This window comes from Tenrec ecaudatus, chromosome 13, assembly GCF_050624435.1.
Source record: "Tenrec ecaudatus isolate mTenEca1 chromosome 13, mTenEca1.hap1, whole genome shotgun sequence".
NCBI classification, from domain to species: Eukaryota; Metazoa; Chordata; class Mammalia; order Afrosoricida; family Tenrecidae; genus Tenrec; species Tenrec ecaudatus.
Genome location: NC_134542.1, coordinates 97,408,975 through 97,430,676, shown reverse-complemented (window position 1 = coordinate 97,430,676; position 21,702 = coordinate 97,408,975). Strand labels below are relative to the sequence as shown.

Here is a 21,702-nt window from a genome sequence, read left to right as displayed (position 1 = left end):
CGGGGCCCGCTCTCGCGCTCCTCCGAGTCGGAGTAGCCCTGCGGGCCGATGCTCTGCAGGTAGGCGCGGCTCAGCAGCAGCTCGGCCGGCTCCAGGTGGCCCTTCTCGCGCGCCTCGCGCTCCGCCGCCTCGCGCTCCTCGGCCTCGCGCTTGCAGTACGAGTAGCGGTGGTTCATGTGCTGCGAGTAGGAGCCCGAGTGCGAGAAGCGCTTGCCGCATTTGTCACACTGGTAGGGCTTCTCGCCCGAGTGCAGCCGCGAGTGCTCGATCAGGTGGTGCTTGTGTTTGAACGCTTTCTTACAGATCTGACACTGGTGGGGTCGTTTGCCTAGGAGAAAGAACAAGATGGCACGGTGATTAGTGGCCTGGCGGGAGGTGCGGGCGGAGGGGGGCTAGCTAGGTGTGTCTGCTTCTGTCTCACAGGTCAAGGCACCCCAACTTTGCCAGGTAAGGGGAGGCAGCGCCGCCATCGCCTAATTTGTCAGCCTGTTTAATTAACAAGGAGGACTTGCTTGGTCACCCGAGGGAAAGTCTCAGGGAGAAAAGAAAGTCTGATTGCTATGTTTCATTAAAAACTGGGGGTGGGGGGCGTTGAAGCAGCCTCGTCTGGCAATGTAGCATGCCGTTTTATCGCTAAATTCTCTTCCTTAAGCGTTTTGACCACGAGGCCACGCGTAAAGGGTACCCGGTTGGCATTGCTACGGGTGTCTACTGGCACGGACATCTTCTGTTTGTCAGGTCTCACTCGGGTGACGGCTTTCAGAGTAGCTGGTGAGGTTTGCCCAGGAGTCAACGGCCTAACTAGCAAGGAGCGGAACTAACTCTGACGTCGGGTTGATTCCGAAACGTGGCAACCCCTTTAAGGGCAGGCTGGCACCGTCCCTGTGAGTTTCTGAGGCTGTCAGCTTCGCGGGAGTGGAGGGCCGCGCCTCCGAGTGCTGACCGTGCGGTGCGAAGCCCGACTTGCAGCCTATGTGCTAACCCAAGCCGAGCAGACTCACTCCCGTCCACTCGATTCCCACCCCTAGCGACCCACTAAGGAGTTCCCACACCAGGGCTTCTTAAAGATGAAGCCTTAACAGGCGCTCCATGCTGAGAGTGAAATTCAAGGAAGAAGCCATTGGAAAGTACAAGTAAGAAAGACGCCGCCAAGGTGAATCTAATGCCAAATAGTGTTTGCCCTCCAACGTTTTCCATGAGCTGCCAGCCACGTGTTGAGCGTGAAAATGCTCCCCAGCTAGGGAATGCTGTCTGTCCTTCGGCATTCCAGGAAGTTTCTAGCCGGTGTTTGGAACTTGAAACCACGTCAGGCCTCACCCCATCTGGGTGATTCCAGGCCACAAACAGCACTGGAATGCCTTCAACACCTTCCATAGCTGCCCGCCATAGTTAAGCGTATATTTCCAACTTAGAAGGGATGATAGATAGACAGATAGACAGACAGACAGACAGATAGATAGATAATCAACCTGGTGCTCCAGAGGTAAAGGCAGACTTGTCATTGGGAGCAGTCGCATCAGGACATCCCCAAAGCCCACCCTAGGCTTATCCTCCCCAGCTACTACCTTGCATTTGGCACACGGAATTGAGGGCCAACGTCAGTAGATAGATGCAGCCTTGTTTTCATTCGCAAAGTGTCATTTATATGATTAGGAACCCATTCTACATACTTCGGGTACTCAGCGATATGGCATCTATCTCAATTAGAAATCAACTATCTTTCACAGTGTTATCAAATGCCCCAGGGGCATGCCCCTATTTAGAAAACGCATTAATGGTCTTATTTCAGTGGAATGGCTAGTATAAAGCCGGCGAGGATAGATGGGGTGAGGCACAAGATGCTATTTACCTCTACGGGACGACATCACAAAGATACTTAGTGGTGACTCCTATTTGTATTGGACAGAAAGAATTTCCTAAAGACCTATTCCAAAGGCTAAGGTAGCTAAAAGCCGGGGTTGGGGGGGGGGTGGAATCTAATTCAAATCATAGAAATCCCATTCCTTAACCTTTTCCAAGATGCTATGAATGAGGTCCACTGAATAAAAGAGACGAGGGTTCCAATAAGCATCTAGAGAGACCAGCAGGTAGGGAGCAGAAGTCCATTTAGGAAAATGACCAAGCGTTTGCTTTCCAGGACACTTCAAGTTGCTCTATTGTGATCTTTGTCTGTCTTTCTTGTGTGGACTTGGGCCTTACAGGAATGGATGCTATAGGAAGTGAGGATAAGACAGTTCTAACAGTAGCAGTTCATTGAGTGGGTAGGATGGTGGGTGCGGTATTAACTAGGTGGGTTCTAGAATGTGACCAAGTTCAAAACAGTGTTTTATGAGGTGCTGAACAGTCTTAGGGCTGGAACCCTCTCTAGCAGATCTGCTACCTTGTCAGTAAAAGGGAGATCGCCTTGGAGCCTAAATCATAGACTGGGTATAAAAAAATTAAGGAACAGAACTCTGTATTAAAGTGTTTGGGTCAAAGATTGCACTCAGTACGCACTCCATTTATGTTAGACAATTTTATTTATTCATTAATATATGTTCAATAATTTACCAAGTTTTAAATAAGATGCACCTGTCAGAACAGGGATACATTGAAAAAACAAGTCTGAAGGGAGAGGAAAGAAAACTAGGAGAACTCTTTCTTTCTGCTTTAGTTATTGCTACAGTGTTCATTGGGAGGAGAATTGTCTTAGGATCTGTCTCCGAATCATCATCTCTGGACATCTTAGATACCAATTAGCTCTGAAGCACTAAAAGGCCAGCTGGTTAGATCACTTCATGAAGAGACTGTACGAATAATTTTGAATGAGCAATGTATTCGGTTTGCTTCTCTCTTTCCAAGGGAACAGAACAGAGAGTATCCTGAGGCAGAGTGAGTGCGTTCCAGCATAGGTGTCTAGGCCTATTAGCAATGCTTGGGGAATGCCTGTGACCTCAAAGCCTGTTTTACAGATAGTCGATGGTCACTGACAGGACATTCACTGATAAACACGATACTCATAATAGAAATCTATTAAGTGTCTATTATGAACCCGTAACTGGAAAGAATAAACTGTACAGCCATTATGCCATGCAAAAAGGACATGCTTGGGGGAAGGGGAGGGAAGACTTGACCTATCTGTAGCTTGCATTAAATAGTCTACCAAACTTCAGAAATTTCACCGAGAAGTATTTAATTCAATTTAAACAGAAACTGACTTGGGCATTCATCTTTTTTTTAATTTTAACTTGTTTGATTGGTTTATTTGATGCAAATCAAGATGTTCTGGAATTAAATTTCCACATGAACAAGATTCAGTAAAACATCCAAATTAATATTTAGTGAACCAAAAAAAAATTTTTTTCCCTTAGGGTAAAAAATATTTTTTCTCTAATGTGTAAGATGATTCACCTGTCAGCTAAAATGAAAACTGAAATTAGTGCTAAAATGAAAGTGACTGGTTAAAAAAAATTATCAGGTAACTGAGAAGCAAAAGTGACTGAGAATTTATTTTAAATGTAGGTTTTATCTATGCATAAGTAGACACATTTTTATGACTTTTCCAAATAAGGTGGATTTAAAAGCCTACCACACTGTCTCAACAGGGAAAGCACTCAATAAATGTCAGATTCAAATTTTAGTAGAATACAAATCAGTTCCTGACAGCGTCTAATACAAGTTTCAGGTCTTATATTACACAGTCCTTACTTGAGACAATTAATCTTATTCAAGTCAACATTTACATAGTGTTTCCTTCTCCTCTCCTGGTCTCATCACAAAACCCAATCCTTTGCCACTGAGTTGGTTCCGAGTCACAGCGGTTCGAGGACAGAGTAGAACTACCCTATAGGGTTTCCAAAGCTGTACATTTTTACGTGAGCAAACATCACATTTTTCTCCTACGGAGCAGCAGAGCTACTAGAGGTTTGAACTGCTGACCTTTAAGTCAGCAGCAAAGCATTTTTAACAACTGCACTACCAGGGTTTCAAGTACCAGTTTCAGTCCGGGAAAAGCAAGCAAGTGAGTCATAAGCCATTAGTATGAAAAAGTAAGCATCATAACATTGGTCTCCACTCAAGAACTAGAGGGCGGTGGTAAGAGAGCACAGGCTCCCAAGAATAAGTCTCATAACTGCCTTCTTCGTTTAAACTCTTCTAGATGTTAAATAGTAGACCAATATCACAGACACGCTTTACCAATAACACAGTGGTAATGTAAACATCATCAGACAGTGATTCGACTTCATATCCCAACCTCAGAATATATCAACCCAGAATCAGTTGTCACAATTTTTATAGGAATACATTCGTAAAATATTATTAGTGTTGAATGTAAACAAATAAAAGGCTTAAGGGGCCCAATTAGGGAAGGAAAATAGGCTAAAATTTCACATGTATCATAGTGATAGGAAATTCACCCAGAACTTCACTTTGATGGAACCTAATACACTGACAGTAGTAATGTCATGAGATGTTTGGTCAAGAGACCAAAAAGTTAACACACTGGAAACTTGACAAGCTGGGAAGCCAACGGGAGGATAATTAATCACAAGTTTAGAGAAACCATTGGATGGTTAGAATCCTGTTGCTAGGCAATATGTTTCTAGGCAGCAGGTCTTCTCACATCTTAAAGGACCAGAGCCTTTTATCTTTTTTTTTTTTTCAATGCAGTTTAGTTTTCAAATTGTCATGGTTAGGCATCTTTGTGGTCTGTCAACTTTGGGGTCTCTTACCGATCCATAGCTTAAGGACTGCCTAGAAACAAATATGTTGACTTTATGTCAAGATATATGATAGGCCTCACTAACATACATGTTTTACACTCACCATGTAGTAAATGATAGGGTTTGCATATGGTCATACAATGAAACCAGATAGGAAAGGTGCCTTCAGTGATGTGCCTATTGAAGCTGAATAATGTAATACCAAATCTATTTGAGATTGATTAAAATAGGAAAGTCACTTTAGGTCTGAAAATATCTTTACTTGTAAATCCCCAATAAGACTGGGTACTAAAGAAAATACCTTTGAACGAAAGAAAAAAGTGTCTGAAAGTTTGAGGCTTCAAGCACTAAGTTCTTTATCAAAAGTAGAAAAGTTGTTTGGATTTTCTATTCATGTTGGGGTGCATCACTATAGCCCAACGTCATTTGGTTGTAGCAATACAAATACTCCTCTGAACTGAAGTTGAACTTTTAAAAGCATGGCAGCTAATATCAGCGAGTTGAAGGAGAAGGAAACGGAATTGGCTCACATAGGAGTCCTGCTATTTATCTGCCTGGTGCTCCCCACCAATGTGCTCCACATTTAGTGTTACAGAAACTCTTCCCCCCACCCCACCCCCTCTGCTCACCACCCAGCTACCTGGTGACTTCTGCTGCGTCAGCGCATTCACCGTGAGAAATACAGAAAGATGAGGGGCTCCCCAAGGAGCATTTGGAATCACTAAAAAGAGTACTTACGATACATTTAGCCAACTGCTACCTATTTCGTCAAAATATGGTAGGAAGTAGATTCCTTGCCCTTCCTTCCACCTCGCTTCCTTCCTTTTCCTTCCATCCCTTTCTTCATTTGTCCTCAAAATCACGAATGATCGGTTAGCGGCTCCCCCCCCTTCTGGATGAAAACATTTAATACTAGGGGTCCTGATTTGAAATGAAAGTTGCCTCCTTTTATCTGTGGCAAACGTTGTATTTCCAGCCAACACTCTGATGGAGGCCCTACCCTCCTTTTCTCCTGTGGAGTCAGTTGAACACCCCAGATTTCTGGGGAGGAAGATTTGGAGATGGGTCAGGGATAGGGATGAGGCTGAGCTACCTGGTTCTTGGGGTGGGAGCAGAAGGAAAGAGGACGCATAGGTGTGACTAAACCCCAGGGCTGCACTGGGTCCAGGTCCTGAAAGGTGGGAGATAATACTTGCTTCACCTTAAGGTGCTTCATCTTTCTTTTCTTTTCTTTCTTGCTTCTTTTTTTAAATTAACACACTATCTCTGTATTCCTAGAGAAGAGTTCTGCTGCTGTCTTGTCAATTCTGTATAACTGGTCCTAATTAGTAATGCATGAATTGGAACTACGCTAATTAAATTTAGAAAGTTTTATTTCAGTCTTCCAAATATTGGTGGTTTCCATAGCTCATTTGGCCTCTTATTTTACTTTCTTTCACAGTACTAAAACTTTTCGTTTATTCAAAATGCGGTCAATGTAGGAAAACCAAATAAAATCACTCTCCAATAGTAGCTCATTTGATATTTGGATGATAAAACTAAAGATTTTATTACATTTTTACACACACAGGTTCATCACAGCGTTAAGAATTTGAAGATATTTCCAATAACAGGCTTGTGTCATGCTGTTTCATTGCCCTGGCCATTTAAATATTCCTTTGATATGATATGTAAATTAGGCTTACAGATTAACTCCAAAAGATAAGAAGGCAAGCACATTCATAAACACATGAATGATCCAATAAACGGGCAACCGGAAAGCCCTACTGAGCTAGGGAGGAGCATTATTTCTTCCTTGTTGAAGGTATCAGCATATGCTACATCTTATGTTGCACAAGTGTCCTCGTTAAATATTATGAAATGTACAGCAGGCCGGGAAGCTCTAACTAGCTAGTCAAAGTCACTCATACCTGTGTGCTCGTATTTATGTCGCAGAAGGGAACTGCTTTTCTGGAATGTCTTGTCACATAAGTCACATGCATACATGCCACTCTCTGTCTTCTTGATCTTCTTTCGAGACAGACAGGAATCGGAGTCCGTCATGTCATCTAGGCCTGACATGTAGTCTTGTGTTCCATCAAGCAATTCTCCCTGTGATATAATCACATAGTTCAACACAGTCTCTCCTCTTGGGGTTCACACTGAGCAACTTCACACAGGCTGACATTTGGAGAATCTCAAAAGTTGACTGCTATTAATCAATCCAATTTTTTACATGTCTTTTCCATGAACTATCTATGTGAGGGCGCACATGTCAACAACCACATGAGTCTCATCTGCCTTTGGTGCTATATACTCACCTTTCTGGGTGAGAAAAAGAACCATTGGCCCACTGCCCTTTCTTTTCTTTTTGCCAGAACATAGCCCTGAGTAAAAACTGTAGATCTGAATTTGTGTATTTCCCCCCATAACTTTAGAAATGATCTGTGGCTGTAGAAGACTCATTTTAATTGAATTTTATATTTAGGTACAAAATGTTATTATTATGCAATCTATTTAAATGTATGTCTACCAACTGAAGGCCTCGAGCTATATTTTTATATTTAATTTTCTAATTTGAAATAGGGAATATTAATAACACTTTTTATCAATGTTCTATCTATGTTAAAACAGCCTTCAGCATTAAGCAATAATGAATGTGGATCAGTAAATTATTAAATTTCTTGATATTTATTTTGTCTTGATCCAAAGGAGTGCAAACTTGCATGAGAACATACATTTCCATTTGCTAGCCTACAGTTCAGTTTTCTTAGACTTCGTTTGCACTAATTAATATTGGAGAAGATTAAAGAGGCTTAAGCACATTCACAAAGCGGGTGGATGTACTGTAAATTGGAATACTGGATCCGCTGTTACTGAGGCACACTGCTGCTTGTGCTTCTAGTTTGCAAACAGGAATCATGGCCCATTATGTAGAGCAGATCTGTATTTTGTATTTGAAAACACACATTATTGACTTATTTGAAAACTACAGAAGAAGTTACATAGAATGCACAAAAAATTTCAATGGTCTTTAAAATAAACTATTCTCTCTTAAAATATACTTACACTAATAAGTGCATACGAGCATTTGTCTATGATCGCAAATTCATAAATGTATAAATCATGAAACTGTTATAAGTGTTCATTAATTTTTAGGATCAATGTAAGTTCCACTGAGTGTTTTCAATGTCCAATTCTAAAAGCTGATGATGAAATACATTAAAAAAGTATGAAGGTAAGTCAAAAACGATTGCTACAAACGCAGTATTGAACAATGTTAAAAGCGTGAGTCTATTGTTTCTCGACCTCTCTTCTCTCCATGCGTTTGCCCGTCTAAAAGCGACTTGTCCATCTCTCTAACACTTCCCAAACGAAGTCTGTGTTCTTCAATTCACACCACATCAAGCGGCAGTTTTGGGATCCTACAGGGACGCAAATCGCCTTCCTTTTAAATGGTGTTTGAATTTGGGGAACCAAATCGCAACCTCAGGTGTCAAGACCAGGGCTGTAGGGTGGTGGGGTAAGCTTTCCCAACAAAAGTCTCTTAGGACTGCCCTGGCAATCTTCGCAGAATGAGCAGGTGCATCATTCCGATTGGGTGGAAACTTGCCCTGGGCACCGTCCCTGGCCTTTTCCTCGTCAATGCCGTTTTCTTAAAATCTCTTCATAATAAGGCTTAATGATCATTCTGTATCCTTTGAGAAAAATCTATTGAGACCACCCCTGTAGAAGGCTGAAAAGCAGGGGCCATACTTTCTTGAGCGGACCATTCTGACTTGATTTTACCTGGCCCAGCAGATCCCTTGAGAAGCTGTGTTTGGATGAGATCTTTTTAAAAGGCTCTCCAAGGAGACTCAGACAAGCAGATGACTGAGACGGCTTGCCTGCAGCCATCCACTGATCGCATACGTGATCACATCCACACACGCCTTCTTTGGAATAAACCCATCCCTACATGAGCTGGCACCCTAGTAGCAATGCTTTGACTTACTCTCATAAATATTGACTGCTCCCTTATCTTTCGGAACAAGTAAATATGCTTACGTAGTACCGAATTTCATTTATTTTTCTAGCTCACTCAGTTTTGCTGCTCAAGGTAAGACAAACTCTTCCATTGCTGCTGAAAACACAGCACGCGAATCCTCCGCTAATATTCTTTTTTCCTGCATGCACATGAGCTATGCGATTCTCCCCTTCTCTAGTCTGACCCAAATGATAGAGCCCATTACCTGAAATCCTTGTTTCCTCTGGTACTTTCTCCTTTGCTGCATGTCAGCAAAAGTAGCTGCGCCAGCTGGGTAGGTATAGGCCATATGTGGTAGGAAGCTCATCTGATCGAGTCCTGGGTATGGTCGGAGCCCAGGGATGCTGGTCTGGACTGGTGGCATGAAAGTGGCAGGGGGAAATGCGCTTTGTGGCGGAAGAGCTGTGTATAAAGGTTTGGCACTAAATGGATTCATGCCGAACACTGGGTTAGTGTTTTTGTCCAGATTATTTGAATTCGAAAACTCCTTCTTGATGAAAGTCAAGTTTAGTGGCTCATCTGAATTTTCAGATGATGAAGAAACACTGTTGTGGTCTAAACTGATGCTGCTAGCTTTTGTTTTGTTCTTTGTGGCTATAATACTTTTGGGTTCTCTCATTTGTTTTGGTAACGACAAGTCCAAAGGCTCAGCCTGGAGCTCCTCGGAAGAGAAGCTGTTTGGAGTGTAAGAACTACTGCGGGAGTTTTTCGAAGATGTGGAGGAAAGATTTAAGGGGGAAGGAGTGTTACTCCGGGAGTGGTCCAATTTTTCAACCGGTTTGATATTGGTGAAATGGGAAGGTTTCGTTAGCCTGAGAGGAGGATCACAATTTGTTACACTGTTGTGCAGCTCTGCTATAGACGGTGATGTTATCGAGTCCATGGGCTTCACGGGAGACCTCGGTAATAAAGAGTCTTTCGTGGGAGGGTTGGTGTTGGGAGCTAACGGCTTGGAGTTCCTTTCCAGGGATGGTGACCTGGAAGTTGAATACTGGTACACTTTCCGTTGCTCAAACCATTCCTTCACAAATTCCTGAGGAAGGCCCACCGCAATGGAGATTTTCAGCAGCTCATCAGAATTGGGCTCCATGTTCATAGCGTAGTATGCTTTAAGTACAGACATGTGGTCCTTGTATGGGTTGATGGGGCTTGTCATTCCTTTCTCAGAAAGTACAGATGACAAGAGGAGGGCTTTATTATCAACAAAAACTCCGGCTTTGCTGGGGACTATGTTGTCGTGAGGTTGCAGGACGGCCTTGATCTCTTCATTCATCTTACAAAGGTACCGTTCGTGCTGATGCAAGGGAATGGGGCCAGGAAAACTTTCTTTACAGAACTGGCAGGAAAATGGAGTGGATATGTTGTGGTTCTCCATCATTTTGTCATCAGTGACCAAATCGATTAACGTACGTAGCTTCTCTTTCTTTATGGTGCTGATCTGTCGCCTTGAGTCAGTGGTCAAGCTCTGGAGGCAAGCTTTGGCTTCATTGACTTTCTCCAACGTGTAGTCAATAATACTCTTGGTGGCGCCATTATGACTCACTACTGGAAGACCTACAGGTGGAATATTAGGAGAAGTAACGACTTGTTCCTCAGGTTGAGAGCAGGGATCCTTCATGTGGTAACCTTTCAACTTAGAGATTTCTTCCGCCTTGCAGTCCATTTTTTGCCTGGAAACCGTATTGTCCACAATCTGCAGAACTTTCTGTACCTCGCTTAAATTGCTGTTCATTGTGGGAAATCCAAGCAAAGGGGCTTCCATCCCTACACCTAAGTGCTGCATCGGGCTCTGCGCAGACGGGTGAACTCCCAAAGGGCTGCTTGCGCCAAGCCCACCGTTCAGAAAAGGACCCGCGCCACCGAACCCGTGTGTGGCCATAAGAACTTTATAGTCATTGAAGTCTAGTGGTTCTGTTTTAATTTTAAGCAAGCCTGTCTGCTCAGCCATAATCAGTGGTTTTCCATTCTCCAACTTGTTTCTTAACTGGGTGATGGCTGAGTTAGTGGGAGAAGAAGAAACAGAATTAGGGGAAGAACCCGTCTTGATATTGTTTCTCATCCGGCCGTTGACAGAGATCAAACCGATACATTTCTTGCTGCTGATGTGTGAACTGTAGGAACCAGAATGGGAGAAGCGTTTCTTGCAGTTGGGGCACTCGTATGGTTTTTCACCTAAAATGATAATTAGAATGAACATTACATTCCTCTCTGTAGGGAGTGCTTGCATCTGCCCCCCAAGACAAGACAAGAATACAATGGGAGCGCCTCTGCAGTCTAGGGGCTCAGATTAGAATTATTTGACCATAACGGTTTCTCGGCTTTATCTACCCAGGGAGGACATCATTCAAGATGTTAGCAGTGGGTGGTGGGGGTTGTCTATGCCTTTTTCAGGCAAGATCCCAAATCTTGCCTTGCCATCGGCAGCCTCCCATTTAAACAGAGTGTCAGATTAATGTGTGGTCAATAGCACAATAAAGATGTCACAGTATTTAAAGGGAAGTGGAGCCGTGTCTTTAATCAACTCTGTGTAGATCCCATTGATTCTACCCATCCAACTAGTCCTTTGAATAGCATCCAATTTGGTAATAAAATGCTTGGCACAGCTATCACGCTAGTTATAAAGGCACAATCCCAGTGGTCGGATGTCTGCTTTGTCACACACAGCTCTCAGAAATCAAGGGACTCAAGGTCCTATCAAAAAGGCTTCACCGTTTGCCCTCATGGTCAGGTACCAAAATGAATTTCCTTGTGCTTTTGGCCAGTTGAGTTTCTTCAGGAGGGGTTTTGTTAAGGCGAAACAGTGAGCCTCTAGGTTGGGTGACACGTCAAAAGCATTTGCAGTTTTTAAGGCGTGGAACTGCTCCATCTTTCTCTAAGACAGAGCTCTTGGGGGGTCACGAGTCTCAGGAGCACAGGTCAGGTACACATCGCTCATGAAAGAAAAGATTGGCTCCAGAAGGCTACAAGCAGAACTGGGCACATTTTAAACAATCTTTACAAACTGCTGTAATTCAACAAGATGCAAATACAAACACGGGCCCCTCTGCTACTCACCACTGTGAATTCGCAGGTGTTCCTTCAGATGGTGTTTATATTTGAAGGCCTTGCCGCACTCTGTGCATTTGAACTTGCGATTACCTGCTCCCTGGGTCAGCATTTGGTGCTACGAACGGGAAAAGACAGCCATCAGATTTGGGCAGGAGGAGCCAAGAAAATTTGTTACAAATATTTTAAGTGGTTCCCGATTTTTTCCGTTTGCGTGCATGTTTATTTCTCTGCCCAGCCTTTCAGAGTTGCCATGAAAGTGATAATATTGGCAAATAACATTGGAACCCAAACCGAAACAAAACAAAAGGTGCTTTCCCACGAGCAACCTTCATTTGCTCTAGAATTCTCTCAGGGGCCTTTTCTCCAAAATGATTCTTTGAGCCTGTGGAGACGAGAAAGTGTGACTGTAAAGATGTTTGTGGTTCTTGGTGTTTTCTGCAACATTTAAAATGGGGAGATTTCCCCGATAGTATGCACCTATTTGGCCAAGGGGAAAATAAACATTTTGCTGGAAATCCTAACTCGTCTCCAAAGTGCCCCCGCACACAGTCGTATGAAATGTTTGTATTGGTTGTTGGCATGATTTCAGCAGAGGCCGTCCTAAATGTAAAGAATGAAGGAAAACCCCGCCGCCCCAAAACATACACAAACCCAAACCCGCCTGTCGATATTTCATGGCACCCTAAGCGTGCTTCAACACCCCTTGCACGGGCGCTACTGGCAGAGGGAAGCCCTGTTTTCCCCGAGGCGTTGCCTAGTGGATTTGAGGCCCTAACGCACACCGGGGACAGCATCTTGGGTGAACAGCTTTATTTCAGGCCAGTGGGGAAAGACCTCTCCGACTCTGAGGTTTCCTTTTGAGTGGGGGACTCGGGGGGTAGGAAGCACAAAAAGTTTGCTGGAAAAGACAAGCTAAAGGCTGAGAGCTTGCCATCCAACAGAGCGGGCCTTTTTTAACACGTGGGGGAATCGGTGAATCTAGACTCCGGAGAGACACAAAGGAAAGATAGCCATCCGCTCTGGGTGCCCAAGGTAGGAGGTCAGCCTTTTTCATGCAGCAGCGACACAAAAGCCTCTTGCAAAAAGACAGCCCAGAAACGGTAGGACAACTGCTAGGGTGTGCTGAATCTTCCCACATTCCTAGTGAGACAGATGGTGTTACATGGGACACAGGGAGGTTTGTTCAAACAGCAGCAACCTTCAAAGATCAAGCAGAGCCCAGCCCGCCGAGCGCCATTGAGGGACCCCCGCTCATATGTTGCTGAGTTGCATAAACAAACAGCAACAGCTGCTTTGTCTCCCCCACAGCCCTCAGAGGACGACTATAAACTTTAGTTGTGCCACTGTTAATATGATACAATCATTTTAATTTACTAATTGTAAATGCCAGGAGCAAATGAGGGGACTTTTCAACACCAAAGCTACCATGCATAATGCGCCAACACAATCACACTTCTGCATGTGAAATTTAAAGCAGTTATGCCAAATACATTTCTAGGCCCCCCTTCCCCCCTTTTTTTCCTAGAGTTTTTGTGCCTATGAGCAAGGGGAGATAAACTGTTACATAAGCGTAGCGGCGCCGGCATTTATTTATTTATTTATCGAGTGACTGAACTTGGAAACAAACGTTCAAGTCGCAAGCCCAATCAGATCGAAATGGAATGATTTACACGAGCTGCTCCCTTAAAAGAATGCAGCCCCATCATTCAGCACGATCACCATTGTTCTGATGGTTTGCTAATTCTCATGCTTTCCTTCTTCTCCGAGAAATTTAAGCCCATTAGAGAAAAACCACCACCACCTAAGAATTTTATATAAGGAAATCCAGGTCAGTCTTTTTTAAAAGAGATAGGGTGTCGAGGCTGGTATAGGGTGATTCCAGATCCGTCAGGCCAGGAATTTTGACTTAAGGCACGCCATTTTCCCATATCCCAATACATCCCTCTGACGATGTGCAGAGTCAATTCTCCCAGGAAGACAGCACAGCAGTTGTGCTAAAAACATTTAAGGGACACCGGGAAGCCGTCCCAACCAGTCCTTATTCACGGATTTCAGAAGCTGTGCTTACCAGTTCAAGGTGGGGCTTTTATTTTTTAGATGAGTGAGCCAGCAGGTAGGAGCACTTAGCTACCCGTAGCCATATAAAGGACTTTTTTTTTAATGGTACATTCAACATTTTGGTGTTAATCCAGTTTATTAGATATGTGGACATACATACACATGTACATATATATACATATATATATTTTATGCCTTTTCAATTTTCTTGAAAGCACTTAATTGGATTTCATACACTGGTAGCAGCAGCCTGGAAAAACACCATTCAGCAACAGAAGGTGTTATAAGAGAAAAAAGAAACACCCTCCTTTGCTAAGACTTGGATCCTAGATGGCAAAAAAAAGAAAAAAAAGTTTTTTTTTTCTGAAGTAAAACTAGGTGAAAAATGGAATTAAAATTGCTGAGATGTTTAATAATGTATAATTAAAATGCTACCATTTCATTCACTTTTTTGTGGAACATAAAAATGAAACTAAAGTCAAGTTAAAGTGCAAATAAAATTTCTAAATTAGAAATTAACACACTCATTCGATCGTGAACATAAGACTATTAAATCATATTAGAAGAGACCATCAAAAAATCATTTAGACCTCAATTAAAGCTATTACCATTAAAAGATCTGCATCTTCAAAATGCCATGAAAAATTAATAATGATTGCCAATCAAAGCAATATCGTTTCTCTAAGGGGTTATTATAGAAAGAAATCACTTAAAGCCAGCCCCCCACCTGATCCGTCCCTGGCTTGTGCGTCACCATATGCCGCTCGAGCTGGGTGCGGTAGGCAAACGTGTAGCTACACAGAGGGCAGGAAAAGTTCTCCTCGTTCTTCTCGTGGCGGTACTTGATGTGTTCCTTCAGGGATGTCAGGCGCTTGTAGCCCCGGTCGCAGTAGGGGCAGGTCAGCAGTTGGGCGAAAGCATCTGGAGTTCCAGGTGGCAGGTCTGGGGCCGGGAGAGCAGGGAGAGAGACGCAGGCCAAAAGGTCAGTCAATCAATGGCAGCTAATGGGCTGTCTGCCCGGGCTGGTATGACAGGAATCGCTGCATCTGCTCGACCAGAGTGCCATCATTGCACCCAGCCCCGCGCACACCCAGGGTGGACGCGGAGGAATCAGCTCACACTGCGCTCCAGGATTAATTAATTACTCGAGCTATTGGGGGCGGGGTGGGGGGATTCAAATAGCTAATAAATGAGGAGGTTGTCTTTCAGTGACTGGCAGTTTGCGTTAAATCTGTAGTCGCATGTTACTCGGGAACTCCAAGTGTGGGGGCCCCTTTTAGGGGCTGGTGAAGACCAACAAAAGGTTAGGGTCAGTCGCGCTCAACTTTCCCCCCTCCCCCTCGTGCTCAAAAGTGAAATATTTCAGAAAGAGGAATACATTTAGATATTTTTATCCCTTAGAAATCGGCTCTAATTGTACTTGTTCTTTATTGGATGTACAAATGACACAAATTTGCTGACAAAAAAATTCACAATACCCTAAAATTACAGTTCTAATCTTTGCTCATGAAATTCCATGCCTCTGCAGCTGTTCTTCAAATTTTAAGGTAAACACCCAGGCATGTAGTGCATTTATAATTGTAACAGCTGCAGAGGTCAGTGTAGTGGCTAAAAATGAATTCCAGCCTCACCATTTTCTTCTTGCCCATTGGCCTCTGGAGTGCCAAGGCGAGACAGTTCCTCGGGGGCTTCTGGGTAAATAATGGCCGTGTCGCTGCGCTGAAGGTACTCCTCAATGCTGACCGCATGGCCATCGCGGTCCTCCAGTTTCCTTTTGGCAAAGTATTCTTCAAAGTCTGCAGTGCAATTTGCATTCTTTCCTGAAATCATAAAAAGAGAAGAATTGTTTGATCGGGGCCTCCTGCTAGGAGCCCGAGTCCGTTGACATGGTGATTATTAAGAAATGCTGACTTGCAATAAGACGGCCAGTACCTGGTTTACTTGTACCAAGTGCGGCGGATGACCAGAGATTGGTTAAATAATGGCCTTGGGCCATAATCTATGTAAAAAAGAGGACCTTTTGCTTCTAAGGCGAGCTAGGCACGTTTGACTTATTTATTCCCGGACATGGCTCACGAGGCAGTTGCGCCAGGAGAACCTTGGGTGGCTTCAAATCAGGACAAGTGTGTGCCGAGGTCGTATCTCCTCACCATATATGTGTCATCTGTAGGCTGAGCAAGTGATCAGAGAAGCTGGACTACATGAAGAACACTGTAGCATCAGGATTGGAGGAAGGCTTATTAGCAACCAGTAGTCCACAGGTGACACAACCTTATCGCTATCGGTGAGGAGCACTTGAAGCACTTGCCGATGAAGATCGATTGTTGCAATCATCCGTATGGATTACAACTCAATGTCAAGAAAACCGAAATCCTCACCACTGGACCAAAAGTAACATCATGATAATTGGGGGAAACTCTGAAGTTGTAATGGATTTTGTCTTGCTTGGATACACAATCAATGCTCGTGGAAGCAGCAGTCAAGAGAGAAAACGACACATCGCTTTAGATAATTCTTCGGAACAAGATCTTTTTAAAGTGCTGGAAAGCAAGGATGGTATTTTGCGGATGAAACCACGCCTGACTCAAACCACGGGATTGTCAAAGGCCTCGTCGCAATGCATGTGGAAGTTGGACATTGATAAAATAAGACCAAAAAAGAATCAAATCATTTGAACCACATATGTTGGCAAAGAATATTGGCAGTACCGTAGACTGCCGGCAGAACAAGTAGATCCATATGGCAACAAGTACAGCCAGAAGCCTCCTTAGGGGCAAGGATGGCAAGATACTGCCTCAAGTGCCTTGGGCATGTTATCGCAGAGACCAGTCCCTAGAGAAGGGCATCTTCCAGGTAAAGTGGAGGGGCAATCAAAGAGGAAGGCCCTCTATGAGATGGACTGACACGGGGGCTGCATCAATGAGCTCAGACATAAGAATAACTGAGGATGGCGTGGGAACGGGCGGTGTTTCACTCTGCTGTGCACAGTGTTGCCGTGAGTCGGAATCGCTCTACCCGCACCTAACAACAACAACAACAGCAACTGTTCTGCATAATTCATCAAGAATGAAATGGATTTTTAAAAATGTAGTGGAGATTTAAACAGAGAACTAAATTCGAATGACCATATGCCTAAGGCATTCCGTAAACTAAAGCTTCTTTAATAATCTATATAAAACTTCCTTTTCCTTGAACAAAAGTATATTTAATTTCTTTACTGTCCACCAACTTAACGTTCCTAACCACAGAAACATCCTGTTGCTAAATATATGCTTTTAACCCACTCTCACAATATCACAGGCTGCCAGGACTATGCTGTTTGAGACGGATGCTAAAGGGCAGATATGCCTAGAGATGCAAGTGTGACGTTATTGAAAAGTTATGGGCTTAAAACTATATAGAAAACTACAGTAACAGAAAGACAAACAACCCAATGAAAAATGGGCTAAGGACTTGAACAGACACTTCATTGAAATGGACCTTCAGGAGCCAGCAAATACCCGAAAAGATGCTCACCATCACTGGCCACCAGAGAGTGGCAAAGCTAAGCCACAAACGCCCGCAAAAAATGGCAAAGATACAGGCAAACAATACAAAAATTCAAATGCTGGGGAGGTGGTGGAGGGAACAGAGCTCTGTTGTCTATGTTAATAAGTTACCAGTCACTATGGAAAATAGTATGACGTTTCCTCCAAAAGCTAGAGATAGAAGCCCCTAAAGATCCAGCAATCCCAGGTATATAACCTAGGGGCTGAGTAAAAGTGATGGGGACATATATATGTGCACCTGTGTTCATGGTAGCACAGGCCACAGTAGCAAAACGATGGGAACTGCCATGGCGCCACCAATAGATGAACAGGGAAACAAAATGTGGCCCCTATGTACAACGTAATGCTGTATAGCAATAAAAAATGATGAGTTCTCAAAGCCTCCAGTAATATGGATGAACCTGGAGGACATCGTTTTGAGTGAAATAGCTCAATCACAAAGGATAAATATTACCTTCACAAAAAAAGATAAATATTGCCTGGCACCACTATTATAGAAAGTCAAGAAGAGAGAGACAGAAGAAAGCAACGTCATGTGATGGCTATCGGAGGTGGGAGGGAGACGGAGGAGAAAACACTTTCTAGATAGTAGACAAGGCAAGACCAAATACAGGTGAAGTCAGTGCTTGCCAGGTAAATCAAGACACCAAGAAGTAAGCAAGAAAAAGGGACAATTTTGGTAAATGCACATACAGTTCTGAAACAACAGTAAAAACAACCAAAATCCACGTGTGTGATTATGTACACGGATATGTACAGGAAGACATATGCAAGTACATGAGCGTACATATATATCCGTGTGTCCTGTGTTCTCATTGCTCCACACAAAACAAAAGATGCACAGAGGGGGCACAGTCAGAGACTTCCTTTCACTCCCTGCCATCAAGTCAATGATGACTCAGAACGACCCCCTGCGGATTTCCCAGGCTGTCATTGTTTACGGAAGTAGAAGCCCAGTCTCCCTCCCAGAGGCATGCTGGTGGTTTCACACTGCAAACCATGCGGATCGCAGCCCAACATGTAACCCTTACACCTCCAGGGTTCCTAGAGACTTCCTAGGGATTTCTACATAGCCCTCGGGATTGTTTTATTGAGTTGAAAGGCCTCAGATTATATCCTAAGAGGACTGCTGAGTCAATTGGCCTAACATTGTACATCAAGATCATGTTCTACATTGTAGTTTGGTGAGTAGCATCTGGGGTCTTAAAAGCTTACAAGTGGCCACCAAAGAAACAACCAGATACAAGCAGGTCTCTACTTATATGGAGCAAAGGAAGGACGAAGGAGACCAAAACCCAAAGACGAAACTAAACCCCAGGACGGATGCACTCAAGCTGCACTCTCTTCTAATTTGAGACCCAAAGAACTAGATGGTGCCCAGCTACCAGTTCTGACCATGGTGACCAGGGACGAGTAGAATCCTGGATACAATAGAAGCAAAATGTCAAACAAAATCCAAATGCCTAACACGAGCCACACCTACTGGACCAATAGAGACTAGAGAAACTCCCAAGACAATTGCCCTAAAGTACCCTTCGAACGTGAAACCGAAGCTATTTCTGGAGGACCCCTTTCAGCCAAATACTATCTTCTATGAATAAGGTGCTCCCTTAAACACTCAAACTCTACGAGATCAAGCTGTCCACCCAGAATCACAGACGAGAAAGCAAAGAGAGGAAGGAAAGCTAGATCAACGGAAACAGAACAAACAGAGTGGAAATAATTAGAATGCTGACACATTGTGAAAACGATCACCGGTGCCAAGAGCTGCTCGCACAGCAGTTACTGACTGGGCACCTCGGTTACGGTGCAAACTAAAACACTATGTCCTCCCTCGCAGTCACGGAATGTGGCTGTTTGTCGCTTCAACATTTAAAGCTTCCAATGAAGCAAGCTCACCACAGGGAGAACAAGAGACGGGCTCTGATGCGGTGTGATTTTGACATGGTTTTAACTTTTGTAGTTATGATTCTCTTCCCATAAAATGAATAATCACTCACAGCAATTCTAATACTTTGTGTGACAAGAGTTGTATATTGGAAATTTTAGGTGTGTTTCGGAAACAAACTAAGGCTTCTGAAGCGTTACACGTTTTTAATGAATAAAATAGAGTTGGGTGGGGAGCTGTGGCAGTTTCCCTGAAGTGAAAGAGAGGTAAGGAAAAGGAACTTGACAAAAAATTCTTTGCTGGTCAAAGTAATGATGGGCTCATGCCTCCTTCCTAGTGCATCGGAGCAGTCGGTGTCAGTCCCGGTAGCGTCTTTCCCTCATCCTCTCTACCATAGGCGAGACTATGCTATTGCCATACATAGTCTACCTGGCGAATTGTAGCAGGGCTGTGTTGGAAAAAGTTAGGTGTTTGGGGTTATTTTTTGGCTTTCACTGTTAATGAATGGTGATTATAGATGAAAAAAAAACACACACCCAGAAACTGGAACCATTATTTCTACAAATATGGATATAATGGGCAGCATGCCTGGCTCTGGGAAGCAAGCAAAACCCCAAACAGATCTAGTCTCAAGATCTTCAGGAGAACCTAAGAGAGATCAATAAAACAGGTATTGTCTGAAGAATGCATTGCAAAATAGCAGAAGTGTTATGAAAGAAAGTTCTAGAGGGGCGTGAAAGCAGTAACAGGAGGACCTGATGGTGTCAAGCACATCAAGGGAGGCCTGCTTGAAGGTGTGTGAAGTAAATGATTTTAGAAGCTGAGAAAGAGCAGCCTGTGCAACTTTGTTCTCGGAGGAACCGGGATAATTTCAGGATTTAAAAGGACGGCCCTGGGGGCAGAAAGTTTAGAAGAGCAACACTGTGTAAGTGAGGGTGGATGGGCAGACACTGACCAGACACGCAGACTAACTGCACAGTGCAAGCACCACGGGAGGACTTGGGTCTGTATTCTAAGAGAAAGATGAAGCCAAAGAAGAGTAATAAGCAAGTTGGACGAATATGACTATTTTTACTTTAAGGAGATAACTCACACTACAGTGTCAGCAAGGGCAGGGGCAGAGAAAAACTGTGTCATGGATCAGGCTAAACGATGAACATATTGATGATAGAAATGAACAGAAGTGGCTCAGTCTGAGAGCTACTTAAGAAGCAAAATAATTAGGCTTGGGACAACGGGTTTGCCAAAGGGGGAGAAGCCAAGATCCTTGCCCAGGAACACTAGATTTCTAAAACATCTTGAAACTATGAACAACTCTGTTGAATCAAATATAAAGGAAACGCATGAGAATTATACTTTGTAGCTAACCCTCCTGAGTGCTGTGAACTCATGCCTTTCTCCTTGGCCAATGCAACTTCTGTTACATTTAAGGAGAAAAACAATCTGATTCAAAGACCTACATTTACCACCACCACCACCCAAAATAGATTTGAAATGTGCAGTAGTGTATTCAATTTTTATATATTGTGTGCCTATGCCCTTTCTTAAATGAATTTTATCGAAGACTATAGAAAACTGGTTCAGATCTTTTTGCTATTGGTCTACTCCTGGTGCCGTGGATGCTTTCCGAAGGAGGAACTTCCAACTTGCCAAACGACGGGTTCATTGTTTTAGACGGTCAGTATGACTTTGCATTTGTCACATATCTTATTTTTAATGGTGAGGAAAGATAAGGGGAACCGACGGATGGGTCCAAGATGAACTGTTATTTAGAACCTGTCTGATTTTACCCGTGCTAGTCTTCATTTCATTGCTATGCAGTATTGCTTTCCTGACTCAGAGTCCTTGAAGGACTCTTTTCTGACTCAGAGTCCTTGAAGGCTGTTGTCAAATGTTGGGGCTATGATTTATTTTTGTTTTCCAAGAACAGGGTTCATTTGATGACCTGAGAGTAACCTAGCAAACATGGATAGATATACATTTACTGTTCTAATTCTATCTTGATATTTCAGCAACTATTTGAATTATCTGGCTATCTTTGCAAGAATTTTCATTTGCATATGAATGTTTCCATCAGAAATGTAATCAAATGCAAATTCAATTGGATTTGCATTAATAGCCTTTTTGGCTTAAAAGGAAGGAAAAATTCTGATTTTTCTGGATAGGCAAACTAAATTGCATCTAGATACACTCTGGGTGTGCAGAGAGGCAATTCACTTGCTACATCAAATCTGGCCAAGCTAGATTTCTAGGGCAAGTATGATGGAGACAAAGGTATCAAACTGTGCTCCTGAAAGCAACAAGAACATCTGGCTCATCTTTGTTTTTTAGCATGGAGGCCGTTGCCTAGATGAGTAAGCTCTTGCTGTTATGCCATTGCGTCACCACTCCCCTAGCTATGTACAACGGAGCGAACCAACGCTGGTTCCTGCACCATATCTTCACCATCCT

General features: G+C 43.4%; 1 protein-coding gene across 5 annotated transcripts in view; it reads right to left on the bottom strand.

Annotated features, from left to right (window-relative positions):
- ZEB2 (zinc finger E-box binding homeobox 2) overlaps positions 1-21,702 on the bottom strand; it is a 141,889-nt gene that overhangs the window by 3,190 nt on the left and 116,997 nt on the right. For all 5 annotated transcript variants that reach the window (XM_075529848.1, XM_075529852.1, XM_075529850.1 and 2 more), the window contains 6 exons: positions 15,447-15,635; positions 14,543-14,757; positions 11,764-11,872; positions 8,915-10,881; positions 6,614-6,794; positions 1-328 (listed from right to left, as the gene is read on the bottom strand). The exon at positions 1-328 is cut by the window's left edge and continues 3,190 nt beyond it. In XM_075529848.1, the coding sequence (XP_075385963.1) occupies positions 1-328; positions 6,614-6,794; positions 8,915-10,881; positions 11,764-11,872; positions 14,543-14,757; positions 15,447-15,635 (2,989 nt within the window). The remainder of the gene's footprint in view (positions 329-6,613; positions 6,795-8,914; positions 10,882-11,763; positions 11,873-14,542; positions 14,758-15,446; positions 15,636-21,702) is intronic.